The sequence below is a fragment of the Lepidochelys kempii genome, chromosome 10 (assembly GCF_965140265.1).
Source record: "Lepidochelys kempii isolate rLepKem1 chromosome 10, rLepKem1.hap2, whole genome shotgun sequence".
In the NCBI taxonomy this organism is placed as follows: Eukaryota; Metazoa; Chordata; order Testudines; family Cheloniidae; genus Lepidochelys; species Lepidochelys kempii.
The window spans coordinates 84,377,536-84,401,216 of record NC_133265.1 but is presented as its reverse complement, the minus strand read 5'-3'; the positions used below and the strand labels follow the sequence as shown (position 1 = coordinate 84,401,216).

At 56.7% G+C, this 23,681-nt stretch overlaps 1 protein-coding gene across 2 annotated transcripts in view; it reads left to right on the top strand.

The window, feature by feature from the left end:
- The first annotated feature begins 1,322 nt into the window (after positions 1 to 1,322).
- Positions 1,323 to 23,681, top strand: part of ANPEP (alanyl aminopeptidase, membrane) — a 42,591-nt gene continuing 20,232 nt past the window's right edge. The window contains exons 1-6 of one of the 2 annotated variants that reach the window (XM_073304570.1): positions 1,323 to 1,404; positions 7,702 to 8,318; positions 9,345 to 9,487; positions 10,275 to 10,411; positions 10,496 to 10,622; positions 23,002 to 23,156. In XM_073304570.1, the coding sequence (XP_073160671.1) occupies positions 7,711 to 8,318; positions 9,345 to 9,487; positions 10,275 to 10,411; positions 10,496 to 10,622; positions 23,002 to 23,156 (1,170 nt within the window). In that variant the 5' untranslated portion in view covers positions 1,323 to 1,404; positions 7,702 to 7,710. The remainder of the gene's footprint in view (positions 1,405 to 7,701; positions 8,319 to 9,344; positions 9,488 to 10,274; positions 10,412 to 10,495; positions 10,623 to 23,001; positions 23,157 to 23,681) is intronic. The other variant, XM_073304571.1, reaches the window with a different exon arrangement.

Genomic DNA, 23,681 nt, shown 5'->3' with positions numbered 1-23,681 from the left:
GGGCCCATTAGACAGTCCCATGGAGCAGTGCGGGGCATGCCTGGGGAGAGGGGGCCCATGTGGGATTCTGTGAGCAGCCAACCGCGCCCGGTGCAGTTGGGGATCCCCAGCTGGACACTAATCTCCAGGAACTACCTGCGCCAAGGTCATCCACGCTGGCACAAAGAGCTGTGGCTGGAGTCTGAGGCCGTGGGGTGGGGGAGGGATTCGCTCCCACAGCCATTTCACACTAGACCTGGGGTCGCAAGATACAGATCCTGGCACAGCCCAGTCCCCCTGGCCTGGCTCCCAACTAAGCCTGGTTCCCAACTGACCCCAGTTCCCACGGTTCTTGCTCCTCTCGGATCCCAGCTCCGTACAGCTCCTGTGGTCTCCAGCCTGGGTGGCGCGCTGCACTGGGTGCACGAGCGTGAGCCACGTGTCTCGGCTGCGGTGGAGGGTGAGCACTGCTCTGCACGGGCCAGGCAACAGCCCAGCAGCCTTCGGGATGGACGGGCCAGGATCCCTCGTAACCGCCCCGGCTCCCACATGCCGCGGGGTGTGTGGGACACGCCATGTGCACAGAGCTCCGCTGATGCCTTCCGCTGGCGGCCGGGGGCTTGTTGCTCCAAGGGGTTTCTCCGGCACAGGGCCGTACGTTTCCAGAAAGCACCCGGCACTGCCAGGAATGGGGTGAGGGCCGGCTGGGTCAGCAGGGACTGGGAACTCGCTGAGGCTGGATCGGTGACTGGCGCCGGGGCGGGGCCCATGGCCTGGGATGTAGCAACAGTGTGGGGAGCTGTGCCCTCTTCTCTGATGTGTCCAGCATGGCTGGCTGCTGCGGAGCCGGGGCAGGGGCTCCCTGGGCAAGGCCTAGCAGGCTGCGGCCTGGTCCCTGGCACTGTGTGTGGGGCCGGGGAGCAGCTCCTCGCTCGGCTCCGGGGGCTCCGGGGAGCAGCAGGGGGGAGGCACCGTCCGCGGGCAGGGGGACTCCAGCACCACAATGTCTGTGGGCCGAATCTGATGTCCAGCCTCCAGCTCGGGCCCCAGCTCAGCAACGTGGGCACTCCTCAGGCCCTGGAGCCGGCGCATGGCACGTCCCTCGCTGCAGGGCCTGCCAGCCGCGCCAGGCCTGCTCACGCTGTGAGGTTCCCCAGGGCAGTGCCCTGTTGGCAGCCGTGCCTGGTGGTGGCTGGCCAGCAGTGCAAGGGTTAAGGTGGTGAGTGTGGTTCAGGTCCGGTTACTTCCCCTGGAGCATCGGAAGGAAACTTTCTTTTGCTGCTGGTTTGGGGCCAGCCGAGGGGAGGCGGAGGCGGAGGCAGATTCCGCAGCCCTGTGGCTCCACATCCCTGCTCAGGGGCTGGGACTGGCGGCAGCAGCCCCTGCGGAGTCTGGAGCTCGCACCCTGGGGATGAAGCCACAAAGGTGAGTGGGAGCCTCCTGCTCTGGCTGGGTTTGCTGCATCCCCAGCACCCCACCGACACCCTGCACACCCCTGTGCACACCCCACCTACACCCTGCACCCCCCAAAATCCATCTCCCCTGCACACCCCTGTGCACACCCCACCTGCACCCCCCAAAATCCATCTCCCCTGCACACCCCCTGTGCACACCCCACCTACACCCTGCACGCCCCTATGCACACGCCACCGACACCCTGCACGCCCCCCACAATCCATCTCCCCTGCACACCCCCTGTGCACACCCCACCTACACCCTGCATGCCCCTATGCACACCCCACCGACACCCTGCACCCCCCAAAATCCATCTCCCTGCACACCCCTGTGCACACCCCACCGACACCCTGCACCCCCAAAATCCATCTCCCCTGCACACCCCTGTGCACACCCCACCGACACCCTGCACGCCCCCCACAATCCATCTCCCCTGCACACCCCACCTACACCCTGCATGCCCCTATGCACACCCCACCGACACCCTGCACCCCCCAAAATCCATCTCCCTGCACACCCCTGTGCACACCCCCCCGACACCCTGCACACCCCCCACAATCCATCTCCCCTGCACACCCCTGTGCACACCCCACCGACACCCTGCACACCCCCCACAATCCATCTCCCCTGTGCACACCCCTCTGCACACCCCACCGACACCCTGCACACCCCCCACAATCCATCTCCCCTGCACACCCCTGTGCACACCCCACCGACACCCTGCACCCCCCAAAATCCATCTCCCCTGTGCACACCCCTCTGCACACCCCACCGACACCCTGCACACTCCCCACAATCCATCTCCCTGCACACCCCACCGACACCCTGCACACCCCACAATCCATCTCCCTGCACACCCCACCGACACCCTGCACCCCCCACAATCCATCTCCCTGCACACCCTCCTACACACACACCATGCACCCTGCGCAGCCTGTAAATTCCCTACACTCTCCATACACCCTCTTACACACACATCATATCCCCTGCACAGCCCGTACACCCTCTACACACACCGTACACCCCCTTACCTGCATCTCCCATACACCCTTACACGCACCATATACCCTGTGCACACACCCTGTACATCCCCATGCACACCCCTACACACCCATAGGCTCCTTACACACACGCACACGCACACACCCGGCATATCCCCTACAGACATACATCCTGCATACCCTGTACAGACCTCCTTCACACACCATACACTTTGCACACCCCATATGCCCCCTTACATCCCTACACACATGCCCCCCACCACACATACATTCTGTTACACACAGCCACACACCATATACCCCACATATTCCATACCTTCCTCTATACCCTACCTACCCACCCCATGCCCTGCGCACCCCCCACACCATAACCCCCCACAGTCCTACACACATGCACCTTGTACAGCCCCTACAGCCTGGACACATGCTTACACCCCATCCACCCTACCCACCTCCCCCACATACGCTCTCCCTACCCAGCTCAGACTCTTCCCCTTCTAACCCCTGCACACACTTGTTTGCACCTAGCATGACCAAGTACCTTCTCGCTTTGAAAGGCTGGAGTAAATTAGGGTCAAGTGTTTGGGGCTGATGGGGGGTGGGTGTCACGGCGTCCCCGGGCGATGCTCTGGAACGGCTCCCCAGGAAGCCAGGCAGGACTCTGGGGGAGTCTCCTCTCTGGGAGCAGCCTGTCTGCAGGACACAGCTCACCCGGCTTCCACCTTCCTGGGTCTGACCCCGGAGCATTCAGCCTCCTCTGCCCCTCCGTGCGCTTCCCACAGCGAGTCCGCCCAGGCGGGGTCCTGGGGAAGCCAGAGGGTCCTGCCCCCCAACTCTGCAGTCAGACGTGACTCTCAGCCAGCCAGGAAAACAGAAGGTTTATTAGACGACAGGAACATGGTCTAACACAGAGCTTGTAGGTGCAGAGAACAGGACCCCTCAGCCGGGTCCATTTTGGGGGACAGTGAGCCAGACAACCCCGTCTGCACTTCACTCCATGTCTCCAGCCAGCCCCAAACTGAAAACTCCCTCCAGCCCCTCCTCCTCTGGGCTCTGTCCCTTTCCCGGGCCAGGAGGGCACCTGATTCCTTTGTTCTCCAACCCTTCAGCTCTCACCTCACAGGGGGGAAGGGCCCAGGCCATCAGTTGCCAGGAAACAGGGTGTCGGCCATTCTCTGTGTCCAGACCCCTGCACACACCTGCCCTCTAGGGCTCTGTGACAATCATACGTCCTTACCCCACCCCCTTGATACTTAAGAACTGCATGGGGGAAACTGAGGCACCCCCACGCTATTCAGAGGAAGCCTTAAGAACAGTCCCGCTTCGTCACAGGGGGGCAACCCCCAAACAACAAGTGATCTGTGGGTGTGGAGGTGTCCTTGCCCCTGACACAGACCACAGGGTTGGGCTTTTCCCTGCACTTTGGCAACACTTGTGGAATTCATCCTGCTGGTAAAGTTTCTTTGAATGGAACTGAACTGACTGGGTGTGCATGGGGGAAGTGGGGAGTGTGTGCATATGGCTGTGGGGTGTGTGACCTGGGTTGCTGTGCATGGGGCACATGGCAGTGAGTCCATGGCATGCATGGATTGTAGGGCAGCATGTGCACAGTGGTGAGGTGTGTGTGTCGGGTGTGTGTGTGAGGCGGGGTGGATGGGGTGTGATGGGGGAAGGGAGAGTGTGTGTGACATTGGGGGTATGGCGCAGTGGAGACATGTGCGGGGTGGGCAGCGAGGGTGTGTGTGACAGAGGGGTGGGGATTACTCTGTGTGAACAAGTTGTGGGAGGTATTTATGTGTGTTAGCTGGCTGGGAGGGCTGGGGGTGGTGTGAGCTGGGAGAGTGTGGGGGGCTGGCCTGGCTGTGCGAGCTGGGAGAGTGTGGGGGGCTGGCCTGGGTGTGCAAGCTGGGGGGTGAGCCTGTGGGTCCCCACCCTTCCCAGCCCCAGAAATCGACTCCAGAGATAGCTCCGGCCAGGGTCATTTGCAGCCTAACCTTGCTTCTGTCCCCCCAGCTAATCTCTGGCGTGAGCTCCACGCCTGCGGAAACATCTGGGGCTGGTTCCCAGGCTGGGGGGTCTGGGGCAGCGGCAGGGGGGCAGAGAGCTGCTTCCCAGCTGGGGATGGGATCATGATATTTTGCTTTTGGAAACTGTCAGTATCTTTTGCCAAAGCAAATCTTCTCCTGTCTGAACACATCCTTCCAGCCTGCGCCCAGCTCCTGGCGTGGGAACTGCTGCAGGCCCTTGAGTCCAGCCCGACTGCTAGGAACGGCCCCACTCCCCAGCTGTGCCAGGCAGGAGAGAGCCTGGCAGAGGGGAAGGCCGTGGGTGTGGCTCCACCACGCAGCAAATAACCAGGGGAAGCTGGGAAGGTTCCCCCCCCAGCGTTCACTGGCTCATTGGCAGAGCTGCCGTGTGCCCGAGCCAAGCTGCAGGCCGGGGGCGGCCCAGGAGGGCTGAGGCTGCATGGGTTTGCCATGTGCTGCAAGGTGCAGGGTTTGCTCCACACGACATCCTCTCCCAAGTCCTGCTGGCTCTGCACTGAGGTCTGGCGCCACTTGCTCCCCCCTGCTGCCCTCTGCCCCACACCAGCTGGGGCACGTGGCAGCCCCAGGACCTCAGTGCACTCCCTGGGGTGGCTCCCAGCAGGGCCCAGAATGGGGGTGTGCCTCAGGCTGCCTGGCTCGAGAGGCCATGGCCCCATGCCCTGCACTGTCGTGCTGCTGTCCTAGAGCTCGGAGAGGGTCGCTAAGCACCCCGGCTTCCCAGTGCAGAGCTGCCTCGCAGACACGCCTCACGTGACTTCCCAGCTCCTGCACCCGGGGGTCCGGCGCTGCAGGCTCACAACTCTGCAAGGACTCAGGATGTGGGGCGCCAGGAACCCAGCAGTTCCTGCTGAGGAGATGGCTGTCCCGGCGTCCCCGGGCGATGCTCTGGAACTGCTCCCTGCGAAGCCAGGCAGGACTCTGGGGAAGTCTCTCTGGGAGCAGACTGTCTGCAGGACACACAGCTCACCCGGCTTCCACCTTCCTGGGTCTGACCTCGGAGCATTCAGCCTCCTCTGCCCCTCCGAGCGCTTCCCACAGCGAGTCCGCCCAGGCGGGGTCCTGGGGAAGCCAGAGGGTCCTGCCCCCCAACTCCGCAGTCAGACGTGACTCTCAGCCAGCCAGTAAAACAGAGGTTTGTTAGACGACAGGAACATGGTCTAAAACAGAGCTTGTAGGTGTAGAGAACAGGACCCCTCAGCCGGGTCCATTTTGGGGGGTGGTGAGCCAGACAACCCCGTCTGCACTTCACTCCATGTCCCCAGCCAGCCCCAAACTGAAAACTCTCCAGCCTCTCCTCTTGCCTTTGTCTCTTTCCCTCCCGGGCCAGGAGGCCACCTGATCTCTTTGTTCTCCAACCCTTCAGCTCTCACCTTGCAGGGGGGGAAGGGCCCAGGCCATCAGTTGCCAGGAAACAGGGTGTCGGCCATTCTCTGTGTCCAGACCCCTGCACACACCTGCCCTCCAGGGCTCTGCAATGATCATACACCCTTATCCCATCTCCTAGATACTTAAGAACTGCCTAGGGGAAACTGAGGCACCCCCACGCTATTCAGAGGAACCATTAAGAACAGTCCTGCTTCGTCACAGGGCCTGCACAGCAGCAGCCACTCAAGGTCCTTCACCTACAGACCTGCCTAGGGTTGCTCTGGGCACCGCCCAGGGCCCCTGAGCCTGTGAGCATGTCCCTTGGCGTGGCTTCTCTCTGCCTAGGCCCCTGACTGGCACTGGCATGCGGGAAGTGAGAACGCACTTCCAGGAGCCCTTGTTCAGGTCCTCTGCAAGTTATTTGCTCCCCCATAAGCTGATAAATTTTATTACACGATGGAGCAGATCATGGACTTTGGAAGCCTCACAGGTGGCTGGCAGAGCCTGCAACCACCCCAGCCTGTCTTGAGCGCTCCCACACCTGTCCAGCTCCACAGCAGCCTGCAGATGCTGTACCCCCAGGACCCCCACGTCAGGGCTCCCAGAGCAGGCAAGGGCTCCTGGTGGGTGACACTGGCCCGAGCCTGCCCCTCAGTGTGGGCAGGTGCGTCACTCAAATGCACACCAGCCAGGGAGGTGCACGCACTGACAGCCTGACAATGCATCGCGCTTCCCCTGGGCCTGCCCCGGCAGCACGAGGTACTTTGCAGGCAGCCAGGTGGTGGCCGCAGCACTGTGGAACCGCAGGGCTGGAAGGCCCCCGAGAAGTCACCAAGTACATCTCCCTGGGCCGAGGCTGGACCAAGTGCACCTAGACCAGCCCTGACGGGGGTTTGTCCAACCTGTTCTTCAAACCCTCCCCTGACGGGGATTCCACCACCGCCCTTGGCAGCCTGTTCCGGAGCTGAGCTACCTCTACAATTCGGAAGTTTTTCCTAATGTCCAACCTAAATCTCCCTGGCTGCAGATTAAGCCCATCGCTTCTGACCCTACCTTAGGGAACATGGAGAGCAAACGATCCCCGGCCTCTTTAGAGCAGCCCTTCACAGCTGTACAGGCTGTTCCCAGCTCCCCTCTCAGCTTCTTTTCTCAGGACGAAACAGGCCCAGGGTTTTAATCACTCCTCACAGGGCAGATTTTCCAAACCATGTGTCGTGTTCATTGCTCTCCTCTGGACTTGCTCCACTTTCTCCACATCTTCCCGAAAGCCTGGGACACAGCAGTCCAACTGAGGCCTCACTAGTGCCGAGTAGAGTGGGCCAGTTACCTCCTGTGTCTTCTATATGACACTATGGAGGTGACTGTAAGCATGTCACATAGGGGAAACTGAGGCACAGAGAGGTTAACGGGACCCAGGGTCCCAGAACAAGCCAGACATGGGTCTAGAACCCTGGAGTTCCGATGCCCAGTCCTTCCTGCTTTATCCACTAGCACCCACTCCCCTCCCAGCATTGAGGATAGAACCCAGGAGTCCTGACTCCAGTCCCCTGCTCTAACCATTAGCACACATTTTCACATGTGGTGGGAGACCTGTGCTGGTCCTGTTGGAAGGAGACTGATCCTGCAGGTGCTGCGCACAGATGCCCTGTTTCCCATTAACTTCCTCTTGGAGCAGGTGGGGGTGGGGTTGGGGTGCTTGTCCCAGATGCTGCGAAGCTGCAGTGACCTTTGTGAGCCTCCCAGCCAATTAATACTTCATCCATTAACCCGAGGAGCGGAGAGCCCCCAGGGAGCGGGGGATAAAAGGCTGCTGTGAACCTGGCCCTGTGACTGCCCTGCCTCTCCCTCCCCAGCAGCGCACCATGGCAGCCGGCTTCTTCATCAGCAAGACCCTGGGCATCGTGAGCATCATCCTGGGCGTGGGCGCCGTGGCCACCATCATCGCCCTCTCCGTTGTGTACTCGCAGGAGAAGGAGAGAAATGCAGTGTCCCTGCCCAGCGTCACTTCCCCGCCGGCCAATGTGACCACCACCCCCCTGTCCACCACGGCCGGCCCTGCCAACCCTTGGAACAACTTCAGACTCCCCCAGTCCTTGGTCCCAGAGCAGTACACCGTGACCCTGCAGCCCTTCCTGACCCCGAGCGCCTCCAGCCTCTACATCTTCAAAGGGAACAGCACCGTGCGCTTCTCCTGCCAGAATGCCACCAACCTCATCCTGATCCACAGCAAGAAGCTCAACTACACATTGCAGGGCACCTTCCTCGTCTCGCTGCAGGGGGTGAATGGCTCCAGCCCCCCGCCCATCACAAATACCTGGCTGGAGACCGAGACCCAGTATCTGGTGGTGCAGCTCCAGGGGCAGCTGGAGAAAGGCAAGAGCTATGAGCTCGTCAGCAGCTTCATGGGGGAGCTGGCCGATGACCTGGCTGGCTTCTACCGCAGCGAGTATGTGGAGGATGGAGAGACCAGGTATGGCCCCAGGGTGCCCCCACAGTAGGAAGTGGGCAGCCGACTAGTGGGGGGCAAGGGAAGGGGCAAGACTGCAGCAGAATTTGGGGTGACCTGCAGCACCGGGGGTGTGCCAGCTGTCCAGGGTTCCCTAGGCACGGGGCTGGCTGCAGGCTCCGGGTCACTCGCTTCCCATTGTGATGATTCTGCAGGCTGCAGCTGAGGGGGTAGAATCAATGTAAATGCCTGAGGGGCAGGGTGTCCCCACGCCCCCCCAGTCCAGCTTCCCCCCATACGCTGCCACAGACCTGTGCCATGTCCAGGAGGAGAGCTGCAAGGTATTTCGGGGCTGGGCACCCCCATCCTACAGACCGAGTATGCCAGCCTGACAGCAGCTGCTGGTGCCAGCTAAAGCCTGGTGAAATTTGGAAACAAAAATCCTACAAGCTGCAGCTGGCAGCCTGGGGCCCCAGGACTCCTCCCCCCACCATCCCTAATGTCACTGGGGGGAGCTCTTTGGGGTAGGGTCGCCTCTCCTGCTGTCTGTGCCCTTCCTCTCATCCCCCCTGGGCTGGGTCCTTCCTCCCCCCATTGCTCCCCCCTGGGCCCAGCCTGCCTGGCCAGGTCCTTCCTCCCCCCATTCCCTCTCCCCAGGCCCAGCCTGCCTGGCCGGGCACCTCCCGCACATTGCTCCCCCAGCCCGGGTGCAACCTGCCTAGCCGGGCTGTCTCTCCCTAGGTGGCTAATGCCCAGCCAACTTGACCGGGACTAACAGTGCTGGCCAGGCCCAGTGCAGGGCAGGCAGGGTCTGCAGCTGCCCCCCTGGCTCCCCTCCCCAGCCCGCAGCGCTGTGTGGTTCCAGGCTGCGGCTCTCCTGTGCAGACAGACCCCGCCGGGGGCTCTGAGCTGGCCCAGGTGTGAGCAGCTCCCTTGGGGCGCCAGCGGCAGGAGGTCAGGGGAGTCCGGGGCCTGCCTGCAGGACCCCCAAGCCATGGCTGCAGAGGGTGGCAGGGCTGGCTGGGCTGAGCGGGCTGCCTTTGATTGCAGGGTCGTGGCCACCACACAGATGCAGGCGCCCGACGCGCGGAAAGCCTTCCCTTGCTTCGACGAGCCCGCCATGAAGGCCAGATTCAAGGTCACGCTGATCCACAGCCCCAACCACACGGCGCTGTCCAATATGCCTGTGGAGAGTGAGTGAGCCGGGGCTCGGCAGCTTAGGAACCGTGTGCCCTGCACCAGCAGCCTCTGCCCTGCCTCCTGCCCCTCCCCAGGGCTGCGCCCCCTGGGCTTCCTCAGCCCCCCAAGGCTCCAGCAGGGCCCTGGGCTGAGTCTGCACCCCGGGACCCATGGGGATGTTCCCTGGCTAGGCCGGGTCACTGGGCGAGATGGAGCCGCTGTGAGATCAGCCAAGCACTGAGCACACCCAGGGCCCCAGATCAGCTGGAGCCCCCGGGGGGCAGGGGGGAGCAGCCAGCAGAGAAGAGGAAGGGGCTGCTGGGGATGAACTCTCACGCAGGCTCAGCACCGGGCTGCCCACTGGCTCCCCTGAGCCTGATGCCCATATGCAGGCCCCAGTAAGAGCCCCTCCTTGCTCGTCACAGGCTTGGGGCCGTTCTGCTCCGAGCTCGGCAGTGTGGTGGGGCAGAGGGACCGGAGCACTCGTCCCCAGCAGTGGAGGGGTGAAGTGGGGTGTGGGGGGAGAAGCATGAGGGAAGCAAAGCAGGAAACCAAACTGGAGTCAGGGGGAGAGATCCCCTGGGGGTAGGGCAAGGAGAGGGCCATGCAAGGGGCCCACTCTCCAGCCATACCAGGGGACTGCAGCCCTGCTTTGGGGGCTGGAAGGGGCCTGGCCGCCGCGGAGTGAGCTACACGCCCGCTATGGGGGAGGAAGGGGCTCCCAGGAGAGACTGTGCCCTGCTCTGGGGTGGGGATGGAGGCACGTGAGCCTCGATGATGGAGCCGTGGCTCTTCTTTCAGGCTCCTGGCAGAAGACCATCGATGGCACCACCTGGAACGTCACTGAATTCCAGACCACCCCCAAGATGTCCACATATCTGCTGGCCTTCATCGTCAGCCAGTTCCAGGCAGTGGAGGACATGCAGGACAATGTGCTGGTAGGTTGCTGCATGGGGCGGGGGCGGCCTGGCTCGGCTGTGGGGTAGGGGAGCCTTGGCTGAGCCTCGAGTCTCCCCCTGCAGATCCGGATCTGGGGCCGTCCGAAGGCCATCACAGCAGGGCAAGGGGACTATGCACTCCATGTGACCGGGCCCATCCTCAAGTTCTTCGAAAGGCATTACAACACGGCGTACCCACTGCCCAAGTCTGGTGAGTGCCCGGGCAACAAGCCGGCTGCTGTGCGCTCGGTGGTGTGTGTGCCAGGTTCTGCTGGGCTCTCACGTGAGGATGGGGGGTTCTGGGCTCTCCCGTGGGGATGGGAAGGTGTCAAGCTGCCTGCAGGGACCCCAAGCGTGGGTACCAACCTCAGGGCAGGCTGGTAGGAACCAGGGCACAAACCCCAGGCTAGCGGGGAGTTCTGTACTTAGATTGCACCAGCCAGTTATCTAGTGTGAACCCCTCAGGCGCTGTGACAGCCTGAACATGGAGCCACGGATAGTCCCCTTGGGTGCGCCGATCCACCTCACCACCCAGGGGAGCTGCACTTTAGATGGCCCTTAAGCCAAGAATTACAGTAATATTACAGTAATATTCAGGACCAGTCACTTACCCCAGGGCAGCTGCACTTTAGATCTCACACCAAAGACTGCGCTTGTAGCCAATTCAATAATAAACTCCATATCGACATATTAATAGGAAAAAGAAACTGGAGAGTTCTTTTCAAGGTTAAAGCAGGTAAACATAGATACACCAATGAGTTACAATCTTAATTTTCAAAAGTTTCAGAGTAGCAGCCGTGTTAGTCTGTATTCGCAAAAAGAACAGGAGTACTTGTGGCACCTTAGAGACTAACCAATTTATTTGAGCATGCACTTCATCCGATGAAGTGAGCTGTAGCTCACGAAAGCTCATGCTCAAATAAATTGGTTAGTCTCTAAGGTGCCACAAATTTTCAAAAGGTAATAGAAGCTTCTATAATGAGCAAGCTCTAGCTGGGCTTTAGGCCTAAGCAGCTGGGGATCCCTTGCTTATCCCTTATAAACCTTGCCCCCCAGAGTCCAAGCTGCACAGAGATCCAGTTCCTTCTTGTTGGTGGTTTTTAGTTCCCTTCTGTCTTGTTGTCTGAGCTGTGAACTCAGCGGATGGGAGAATCCACTTGCACGACCCGTTTTCATGGGGGGATAAGAGGGACAGCAACCAACAGTCTTTTAGAGTAACAGCCGTGTTAGTCTGTATTCGCAAAAAGAAAAGGAGGACTTGTGGCACCTTAGAGACTAACCAATTTATTTGAGCATAAGCTTTCGTGAGCTACAGTTCACTTCCTCAGATGCATATCGTGGAAACTGCAGCAGGCTTTATATATACACAGAGAATATGAAACAATACCTATTCCCACCCCACTGTCCTGCTGGTAATAGCTTATCTAAAGTGATTTCCAGCACAAATCCAGGTTTTCTCACCCTCCACCCCCCCACACAAATTCACTCTCCTGCTGGTGATAGCCCATCCAAAGTGACAACTCTTTACACAATGTGCATGACAATCAAGCTGGGCTATTTCCTGCACAAATCCAGGTTCTCACATCCCCCCCACCCCCATACACACACAAACTCACTCTCCTGCTGGTAATAGCTCATCCAAACTGACCACTCTTCAAGTTAAAATCCAAGTTAAACCAGAACATCTGGGGGGGGGGTAGGAAAAAACAAGAGGAAACAGGCTACCTTGCATAATGACTTAGCCACTCCCAGTCTCTATTTAAGCCTAAATTAATAGTATCCAATTTGCAAATGAATTCCAATTCAGCAGTTTCTCGCTGGAGTCTGGATTTGAAGTTTTTTTGTTTTAAGATAGCGACCTTCATGTCTGTGATCGCGTGACCAGAGAGATTGAAGTGTTCTCCGACTGGTTTATGAATGTTATAATTCTTGACATCTGATTTGTGTCCATTTATTCTTTTATGTAGAGACTGTCCAGTTTGACCAATGTACATGGCAGAGGGGCATTGCTGGCACATGATGGCATAGATCACATTGGTGGATGTGCAGGTGAACGAGCCTCTGATAGTGTGGCTGATGTTATTAGGCCCTGTGATGGTGTCCCCTGAATAGATATGTGGGCACAGTTGGCAACGGGCTTTGTTGCAAGGATAAGTTCCTGGGTTAGTGGTTCTGTTGTGTGGTATGTGGTTGTTGGTGAGTATTTGCTTCAGGTTGCGGGGCTGTCTGTAGGCAAGGACTGGCCTGTCTCCCAAGATTTGTGAGAGTGTTGGGTCATCCTTTAGGATAGGTTGTAGATCCTTAATAATGCGTTGGAGGGGTTTTAGTTGGGGGCTGAAGGTGACGGCTAGTGGCGTTCTGTTATTTTCTTTGTTAGGCCTGTCCTGTAGTAGGTAACTTCTGGGAACTCTTCTGGCTCTATCAATCTGTTTCTTTACTTCTGCAGGTGGGTATTGTAGTTGTAAGAAAGCTTGACAGAGATCTTGTAGGTGTTTGTCTCTGTCTGAGGGGTTGGAGCAAATGCGGTTGTATCGCAGAGCTTGGCTGTAGACGATGGATCGTGTGGTTAGTCTCTAAGGTGCCACAAGTCCTCCTTTTCTTTTTGCAACAGTCTTTTGTCCTTTTTAATGTTCCACTCTAGTCCGTCTGGTGTCAACGGCCCGTGCCTGCTGGGGATGACGTGACACCTGCTGTGGGGGGTCAGCCCTTTGCTCTGGTTCATGTCTCTCTCCTGTCTGGTCATTCGCACAGTCACAGGTGCTCAGGTTGCAAACGCTCGGCTACCCCTGTACAGTATGGGACCATACTGCAGTAGCTCACAAGCCTACACACAACGCACATTCTGATCATTCTAGTGCCTGTTTTACAAAACACCCCGCTCAGCCCGACTGGTCCCAGCTTGGCACCTGGCAGCGTGAAGCTGAGACATGGGCACCGTGGCATGAGCTGGCACCTGGGCTGCCAGCATCACTCTCCCAATGCCCAAAGGGGCAGAAGGGGGGGTCTCCGGCACTCCCTAATAAGCCTCAGGGTCTCCCTTTTCTTTACAAGGCATCAGGATGCAGAGCTAGGCTCCGGCGTAATAGTCTGGAATTGGTCTTTTTGGCTCGCTGCACCCATATTAGCAGGGAGTGGCCCGTTAAAACCTTAAATCTTCTCTTATACAGATAAGGCTTAAGTTGTTGAATAGCCCAAACAATGGCCTAGCATTTCCTCTCACTGCCAGCACAATCCTGTTCAATGGGGTCAGTTATTTACCCAGGAAGATAATGGGGGCCCCTTGTCCCCCGCCCCAGCCTGCATTAGCATGTGCCTAGCTCAATGTTACACGCCTCAGGGCGCAGCTGAAATCAGGGCTGGCTAAAACTGGCTCTTTGGACAACGCCTCTTTTATGTCCTTTAAGCCTTTCTCCCAGGCCTGGTCCATACCAGCCAGGCTGGCTTCCCCTTTTTGGTAAGGTCTGTTATGGGGGCCACGATACCCCTTTGCAAACCTCCGGTGATAGCTGGCCAGAGCAATAAAAGATTGGACCTGCTGCTTGGTTCGTAGGGCTGGCCAGTTCTGAATGGGTTCTACTTAGAAAGAATCAGGATGAACAAACCCACTGCCCAACCTGTGTTCCCAATAAGTTACCTAAGAGGGCCCCATCTTGCATTGGGACACCTTGACAGTGAGGCTGGCTTCTCCAAGCCTCTGCAGTACAATTCCCACCTGGCTCAGGTGGTCTTAGAATCATAGAATCATAGAATATCAGGGTTGGAAGGGACCCCAGAAGGTCATCTAGTCCAACCCCCTGCTCAAAGCAGGACCAATTCCCAGTTAAATCATCCCAGCCAGGGCTTTGTCAAGCCTGACCTTAAAAACCTCTAAGGAAGGAGATTCTACCACCTCCCTAGGTAACGCATTCCAGTGTTTCACCACCCTCTTAGTGAAAAAGTTTTTCCTAATATCCAATCTAAACCTCCCCCACTGCAACTTGAGACCATTACTCCTCGTTCTGTCATCTGCTACCATTGAGAACAGTCTAGAGCCATCCTCTTTGGAACCCCCTTTCAGGTAGTTGAAAGCAGCTATCAAATCCCCCCTCATTCTTCTCTTCTGCAGGCTAAACAATCCCAGCTCCCTCAGCCTCTCCTCATAACTCATGTGTTCCAGTCCCCTAATCATTTTTGTTGCCCTTCGCTGGACTCTCTCCAATTTATCCACATCCTTCTTGAAGTGTGGGGCCCAAAACTGGACACAGTACTCCAGATGAGGCCTCACCAATGTCGAATAGAGGGGAACGATCACGTCCCTCGATCTGCTCGCTATGCCCCTACTTATACATCCCAAAATGCCATTGGCCTTCTTGGCAACAAGGGCACACTGCTGACTCATATCCAGCTTCTCGTCCACTGTCACCCCTAGGTCCTTTTCCGCAGAACTGCTGCCTAGCCATTCGGTCCCTAGTCTGTAGCTGTGCATTGGGTTCTTCCGTCCTAAGTGCAGGACCCTGCACTTATCCTTATTGAACCTCATCAGATTATTGAACCTCATCAGTCTTATTGAACCTCATCAGTCTTGCCAAGAGTCACTCAAAATAGCCAAGTGTGACGAAGTGGGACTGTTCTTAATGTTTCCTCTGAATATTGTGGGGGTGACTCAGTTTCCCCTGTGCAGTTCTTAAGTATCTAGGGGGTGGGGTAAGGGTGTATGATCACTGCAGAGCCCTGGAGGGCAGGTGTGTGCAGGGCACAGCTCACACAGCTTCCACCTTCCTGGGTCTGACCTCGGAGCATTCAGCATCCTCTGCCCCTCCGTGCGCTTCCCCCAGTGAGTCCGCTCAGGCGGGGTCCTGGGGAAGCCAGAGGGTCCTGCACCCCAACTTCGCAGTCAGATGTGACTCTCAGCCAGCCAGGAAAACAGAAGGTTTATTAGACGACAGGAACATGGTCTAAAAGAGAGATTGTAGGTGCAGAGAACAGGGCCCCTCAGCTGGGTCCATTTTGGGGGGCAGTGAGCCAGACAACCCCGTCTGCACTTCACTCCTCGTCCCCAGCCAGCCCCAACTGAAACTCCCCCCAGCCCCTCCTCCTCTGGGCTTTGTCCCTTTCCCAGGCCAGGAGGTCACTGGATTCCTTTGTTCTCCAACCCTTTAGCTCTCACCTTGCAGGGGGGAAGGGCCCAGGCCATCAGTTGCCAGGAAACAGGGTGTCGCAATTCTCTGTGTCCAGACCCCTGCACACACTTGCCCTCTAGAGCTCTGCAATGATCATACACCCTTATCCCACCTCCTAGGTACTTAAGTACTGCACAGGGGAAACTGAGGCACCCCCACAATATTCAGAGGAAACATTAAGAACAGTCCCACTTCGTCACACCAAGGCATCTCCACAGGCTTTGGTAAAGGTCTGTAAGCCCTGCAGCACCTCATTGACAGGCCTCTGAAAGGGAGCCCCAAAGGCAGAACCTTACAGAGGCCAGATTCCCCTGGGAACACTGACTTTCTCTGGGCATCAGCATCTGCAGGAATTTGCCAGTATCCTTGAGTCAAATCTAGAGCACTTATGAATTTTGCACCCACCCCTATGGATCCAGTCAGCCCCTAGCTAGGGTGTCACGGAGTCCCTGGGAGATGCTCTGGAACTGCTCCCTACGAAGCCAGTCAGGACTCTGGGGAAGTCTCCTCTCTGGGAGCAGCCTGTCTTCAGGACACACAGCTCACACAGCTTCCACCTTCCTGGGTCTGACCTCGGAGCATTCAGCATCCTCTGCCCCTCCGTGCGCTTCCCCCAGCGAGTCCGCCCAGGCAGGGTCCTGGGGGAGCCAGAGGGTCCTGCCCCCCAACTCCGCAGTCAGACGAGACTCTCAGCCAGCCAGTAAAACAGAAGGTTTATTAGACAACAGGAACATGGTCTAACACAGAGTTTGTAGGTACAGAGAACAGGACCCCTCAGCCTGGTCCATTTTGGGAGGCAGGGAGCCAGACAACCCCGTCTGCACTTCACTCCATGTCCCCAGCCAGCCCCAAACTGAAAACTCCCTCCAGTCCCTCCTCCTCTGGGCTTTGTCCCTTTCCCGGCCCAGGAGGGCACCGGATTCCTTTGTTCTCCAACCCTTTAGCTCTCACCTTGGAGGGGCGAAGGGCCCAGGCCATCAGTGGCCAGGAGACAGAGTGTCACCATTTATGTACTCTGGCCCTTTGCTCTGCAACAATTACATCCCCTTATCCCACCACCTAGAGACTTAAGAAATGCCTAGGAGAAACTGAGGCACCCCTACATTATTCAGAGGAAACATTAAGAACAGTCCGACTTCGTCACATAGGGTGTTGGGTAAGGGTCAAGTTGGGTGATGGCATTGACCCTTCTAAAGTCCAGAGTAAATCTCATGGTTTTATCCCTCTTGGCTACCATTATAACAGGAGACGCTCCTGGGCTTTTTGACTCAGTATTCACCCCATCCCTAGCACGCTCTCCCCCTCATCCTGACTGTGGCTGTATTTCTCCTGTAGCAGGACGTGCTCTGCTAGGAATGCCCATTTTTGTTCGTTGAACCTGGCAGGTTGGAAAGTACCTGCCTGTGGTCTTCCAAGGGGGCCAACATCCAAACCCTCCCAGATACCCGTGTTTTCTAGAGGCGTCTCTTCCTTCCTCTCCCTTGCCAGATCAATTAAAGGAGCAGGAAATGGTCCTTCATCAGCCCAGCAAATCATATTCACCCCCATCTCTCAGTTTTGGGAAGCTTTCAATCTATTGCTATGTGCTGTTTGCACAGCTCTCCTGCCATGGGGTGTCATTGCATCGTAAGTGACCTAATTCATTCACTCTCTCTGGTCACCTCGAAAGGGCCCCCCCAACAATCTCGCACCGTGTTCTTCTTCACTGGGATCAACGCTAGCCCCAAGTCACTATATGACAAGACCTTTCTCTACCACGCCCGTCAAACTGAGCTGTCTGGGGCACCTGACTCTTGTCAAGGCTCTGAGGCACTAAGTCCAGCATAACCTTTCAATTCTCTTTAACAGGAGTGACAGACCCCCCCAGGCTGTCCTGTCTTCCCTGTCCCGCCCTCCAAAGAGCCTCGGATCAAATCTAGGGGTCCCCTCATTTGTCTCCCATAAAGAAGATTAAAAAGGGCAAGCCCTGAGACCCTGGGGCGCACTCCTGTATGTGAATAACAAATAAGGGACCAACACATCCCTTTATTCCCCTGCTGGTAACACACATTCTCAGCATAGACGTCAATGTCCCACTGAATCTTTCTGCCAGCCCGTCGGTCTCTGGATGATGGGGAGGGGGCGGGGGGCAGCCTTTATGTGTCTCACTCCACACAGCTCCCATCACTTTCTGAAAACTACAGACATGAAATCTGAACCATGGTCTGACAAGATTTCCCTGGGAAACCCTACTCTGCTAAAATGGTGACGAGGGCAGTAGCCACGGTTTCACCTTCTGGGGTAGACGAAGCTGTGGCTTCGGGGTGCCTCGTGGCAGAACCCACCACAACCAGTAGATATGCCTTCCCATTTCTGGAAGGTCTGGGTAGGGGTCCCACAATGTCCGCAGACACTCTGGCAACACCTCATTAATGATGGGCAGAGGCTGCAAAGGTGCCCCTTTAACCTCTGATGCTTCTGACATAAGACACGACTCTTGCCATCATTTCTTACTGCCTCACACATGTGAGGCCAATAGCAATTCTGTCGGAGCCTCTCTCCGCCCCAAGTGTCCGGCAAAGGGACAGTCGTGACCCATCTGAAGCACCTCTGCCTTGTGCTTATCGGGCACAGACACCTGTTTGCCAACCTCAGCAGGGCACCTCTTTTCCCTTGTGGAAGCCTCCCTGGACAACTAACCACCTGCTAGGAAAAAGGGACCCTTTCCTTCCCTGGCTGGGGTGTGATTCCTCTCCTGGGCCAGGGAAGGATCAGCCTGTTGAGCCGCCATAATGGCCTTTGGAGGCTCCCTGAAGTTAAGAGCAAAGCAATGGTGTCTTCCAACCCCTCTGCGGCACACCCAGGCTACGGTCCAGGCTAGTGAGTAGCTGTGTTGCCCCTGCTCTTGGAACTGGGGTGCCCTGTCCACCGCTTTACTGCTGTAGCTTCCAGTCCTGGGCTGCTCACAAACAGCCTCCAGCATGTAAGTCACTCCCCACTTGGACTGTGTGCTGCAGCCAGCCACCCCTTGGCGCTTACCAGCCGGGTTTGTACTGCAGGGTGACCCCAACACATCCCCAGGCCTGGATTCCACCCAGAAATGTGTGTGCTGGACTGCCCAGCCCTCTCTTGGAAAGGACAAGCTTATACAAAGTCTCTCTTTTTATTAATAGAAATGACAATGCACAAATCCTAGGGCTGCCAAACCCCAGACTTGTCCTGGAGCCTCCAGGAATTAAAGATGAATCTTTAATTAAAGTGTAGGTCATGTGATGAAATTTCCAGGAATATGTCCAAACCAAACTGGCAACCCTACCAAATCCTGTTATCCCAAATGGACTTTGCCATACACTTCAGTTCAAACACACTGGATTAGCTAAGACAATAAAACAAGTTTATTATCTACAGAGCGGGTGATTTTAAGTGAATGAATCATACAAGTCAGAAATAGTTACAAGAAAAATAAAGATAAAGCACAGCTAAGGACTAACTCAACAAACTAGGTTAAATTCAAAGCCAAGGTTTTCTCACCACATGCTCTCAACAGTCTTGCTGGCCAAACTTTTTAGGCCAGGAGCCCTTTCCCAGCTGAATGGCTGCTTTCTTTTTCCCTTCGGGTGCAGTGAATCAGTGGGCAGAGAGAGAGCAGGGGGGTACACTACCTTGTCTGCCCCTGTTTTTATAGTCCTTTCCCCCCTCTGAGAAGCATTTCCAGCTGGGAACGAGGTAACAGGCAGGCTGTGTGGATGGGAACTCCAGACTGTATCTTTGCTAAGATGTAGATTTTTCGCCCCTGCCCCCTTTCCTGCCAAAGAATGGCCAGGTAGCAGGTAAGGGCCCATTGGCCTTGTTTATACCTGGTTGAGGCATCACCTGGCCCTTTGTCTCTGAGGAACTGGTTTGGCTGCTTCCCAGCCTTGGAACATGTGTTAGGCCATGTCTACCCTGCACTTTCATCATTAAAACTTTTGTTGCTTATGGGTGTGAATGACAAAAGTTTTACTGATGAAAAGCACCGGTGTGGACAGCGGTGTGGACAGCGCTGTGTCGGTGGAAGCTGAGCTCCCATCGATGGAGCTACCAGCCCTCGTCGGGGGTGGTGTTATTTTGTCTCTGGGAGAGCTCTCTCCCATTGACCGCGCACCTTACAATGGAGCGGCTGCACTGGGTAAGGCGTGCAGTGTAGTAACAGCAGACAGTGGAATCTTCCCATATTTGACCAGGAAATTAGGAGTTTTCGAGTGATACCTCCCAGGGCATCCCTTGTACAAAGCTTATTACGACAGTGGACACACCCCTGTCACCAGGGCCAGCTCTAGGCACCAGCAAACCAAGCACGTGCTTGGGATGGCACTTTTCAAGGGGCGGCATTCCGGCCCTTTTTTTTTTTTTTTTTTGCTTCGGTGACACTCCGCTTGGGGCAGCAAAACACCTAGAGCTGGCCCTGCCTGTCACACCCCTTACTCCTGGCTGACAAAGGACTGAGGGCGTGTGTCCCCCCTGCAGCCCTCCCTGCAGTCCACAGACAAGCCAGGCGAGGCAGAGCTGTGCTCTTCCTGGCTGTGAGTTACAATATGTCTGCTTGGGCAGGGCTAGAACCTCCTACCCTCGTCAAGCCTCAGCGGGGAGCAGATCCGAATGCCCATAGCACAATCTCCTTTACAACTCTCACGCTGCAGGTGAAGCTTGGCCAAAGGTCCAGTTCCTGGGGACTCAGCCACAATCGGTTTACATACATTCTTACCAGGAGGCCTGTCTTCCTCCCTTACCCAGCTCTCCTTGACCACAGTGACGTGGGACATGGGGTCCCTCCAGCCTGGGCAGGGTAGGCCATTGACCGTGGTGTTCTAATAAATTCTGCACCACCCTCCACAGGCTCGGTCCTAATCCAGCTCGCCAGGGTCCCTGCTGCTCACCGCTGCTGCTGGGGCACCGGGAGTGGGGCTTGCTGTGGCAGGTGGGGTGTGGATCGTGCAGTTACCTTGTTTTGGCAGGTTGGTTTTAGATGACTGGGAGGTCCACAGGGATGTCAGGCTGCCTGCCTGCCTTCCCTTTTGCTCTGGGCTCTAAACCCTGGGCTCCCTTGCGGTTTTTATCGAAGTTGGGGATAGGTTTATTTCCAGTCCCCTCTTAAGCTGCGTGATGGGGATTTCCCTTCCCTGGGGTAACCCCTCCCCCACCTCTCATGGACCCTTGATTCAACATATTCATCCACAATTTCTGCAGCCTCTAAAATCGTGGCTGGTTTTGGTCCCAGATGGCCACCTTTACCTCATCTGTGACACCTTAACAATTGCTCTGGGGCCATCCGATCAAAGATTTTCTGTCATCACCTTCAGCCCCACTCCCATTGTCCATTTTCTCATGAAATTACACATTTTATGTGCATATTCCACGTGAGTGACATTGTCAAACAGTCTGAGGTTTCTCCACTTCAGCCGATGGGGCTCAGGGGTGATCTTACACCTTTTCAATGCGTTTGCTTTACATTTCTGGTACACGTACATCACCCTCCTCCATCTCATAAAAGATTTGTCTGGCTTCCCCAGCTCCCTGGTTCAGAGGAGAGGCGGCTGTTTATCTGCTGGGATATTGTGCATCCCACGTAGTCTCCCAAAGGCAGACAGGAACCCTTTTATGCATCTCTTTGGGTATCAGTTGGGCAGCTTGTATCCCGCCCGTGTGTCATGGTGGGGCCGCTCTCCAGGTGAGGACGAGCTTCTATCAGCTTCCTGTGCGCCGTCTGCTCAGCGTCTTCATTCGCTTTACCCGCTGCTGTTTGTTCCATCTCCTTGGTGGCTTCAGTCTCTGACCCGCAGTTCTGCCAGCAGTCACTGGGGCTCGCTTTCTCCCTGGGCTCCCAGGTGCTGCAATCGGCCTGTTCCCCTGTGGTGGTTCCTCTGTGGCATGTGGGTCTTCTCCTCCCCTGGGCACCAGATCAGGAGCGAAGCTCTCAGCTCCGGAACTGGGACTTTCTTTGGATAGGATATGCCCCTCTGCAGACTTGGCTAGCTAGGGGCTTTTCTCATAAGACCAGCAGAGCCTGTGGCTCACTCATTGTGTCTGTTCTTTAACCTCCAAAACTCTCACTGTTGAGTTTAAATTTTAACAGCGCTGGGGTTCTGGTCTATGAGCTTAATTGACCTCCAGTATGTGAATCCTGTCAAGCTGCCTGCAGGGACCCCAAGCGTGGGTACCAACCTCAGGGAAGGCTGGTAGGAACCAGGGCACAAACCCCAGACTGGTGGGGAGTTCTGTACCTAGACTGCACCAGCCCGTTATCTAGTGTGAACCCCTCAGGCGCTGTGACAGCCTGAACATGGAGCCACGGACAGTCCCCTTGGGTGCTCCGATCTGTCTCACCACCCAGGGGAGCCTGCCTGTGTGGCAGATGGGCCCTTATGCCAAGGATCACAGCAATACTCAGGCAACTCCCAGTCCCAAAGGACCAGTAATTTAGCCTAGGGCAAATGCACCTCAGATCTCTCACCAAAGACAGAGCTTGTAGTTTATTATAGGACTGGCTATCTAAAGATTTATTAATAGGAAAAGGAAATCAGAGAGTTATTTTCAAGGTTAAAGCAGGTAAACATAGATACACAAATGAGTTATAATCTTAAATTCAAAAGGTAATAGAAGCTTCTATAATCCACAAGCCGTATTTGTCCTTTAGAGCTAATCCAAGTTAAGAAGTTGGGTATCCCTTGCTTATGGCTAGAAACCTTGCCTCCCAGAGTCCAAGCAGCACAGAGATCCAGTTCCTTCTTGTTATGGTTTTTAACCCCTCCTGCCACATACCCCTCCTGACCTGGGCAATCAGCTAATGGAAGGAATCCACTTGCATGACTCGTCTTCACAGGGGGCAGGGGGAGGGCAGAACAACACATGGCTGTTGTCCTCTTTATCGTCCCACAACAGTCCATCTGGTGTCAATGGCCCGTCCCTGCTGGGCAGGATGCAACACCTGCGGTTGGGGGTCAGCCCTTCACACTGGTTAGTCTCTCCTGTCTGGTGATTTACACAGTCGCAGGGGCTCACCATGCACCCGCTCAAATATTCCCTGACGACATGGGAGCCAGCTGCTAGAAATGAGCTGCAGCCACTCACCAGCGATCCATAATCTGAACCCCAAACACATCCTTATCGCTCTCATACCTGCTTTAACCCCACTAACCCACAGCTGAGCCGGACTGATCCCAGCGATGTTATTTGTTCGTGTTCAGTGAGGCATGAGGAGCTTGGCATGAGCTGGTCCCTGGTGGGACAGTATTACAGGGGGTCCTGTGGTCTTCCAAGGGGGTGGGGGGGTGTTCCGTGCTCTCCCATGGGGTGGGGGGTTCCGTGCGCTCCCACAGGGGCAGGGGGTTCTGGGCTGTCCCACGGAGGTGGGGATTTTCATGCTTTCCCGGGGTGAGGGTGCAACCCTGCTAACGAGGCCTGTCCCTCTCCCAGACCAGGTTGGCCTTCCAGACTTCAATGCAGGTGCCATGGAGAACTGGGGACTGGTGACGTACCGGGAGAACTCGCTGCTCTATGATCCTCTCTTCTCTTCCATCGGCAACAAGGAGAGGGTGGTGACAGTGATCGCTCATGAGCTTGCCCACCAGGTACCCAGTGTATCCTGCTCTGCCTCCCTGCCAGCCCTCAGCTGGGTGTAGAGATATTGAAGGGCTGGAACTAGTCCAGGATTCCCTGGGCTCGGGGGCTCCCTGGCTGTGTGTGTGTGTGTGTATGTGGGGGGGCTCTGTCCTGGGGCTCCCTGGCTATGTGTGTGCATGTGGGGGGCTCTGTCCCTGGGCTCGGGGCTCCCTGGATGTGTGTGTTGGGGGCTCTGTCCCTGGGCTCGGGGGCTTCCTCGCTGTGTCTGTCGGGGGGCTCTGTGCTGGGGCTCCCTGGGCTCGGGGGCTCCCTGGCTGTGTGTGTCGGGGGGCTCTGTCCCTGGGCTCGGGGGCTCCCTGGCTGTGTGTGTGTGTGGGGGGGCTCTGTCCCTGGGCTCAGGGCTCCCTGGATGTGTGTGGGTTGGGGGCTCTGTCCTGGGGCTCCCTGGCTGTGTGTGGGTTGGGGGCTCTGTCCTGGGGCTCCCTGGCTGTGTGTGGGTTGGGGGGCTCTGTCCTGGGGCTCCCTGGCTGTGT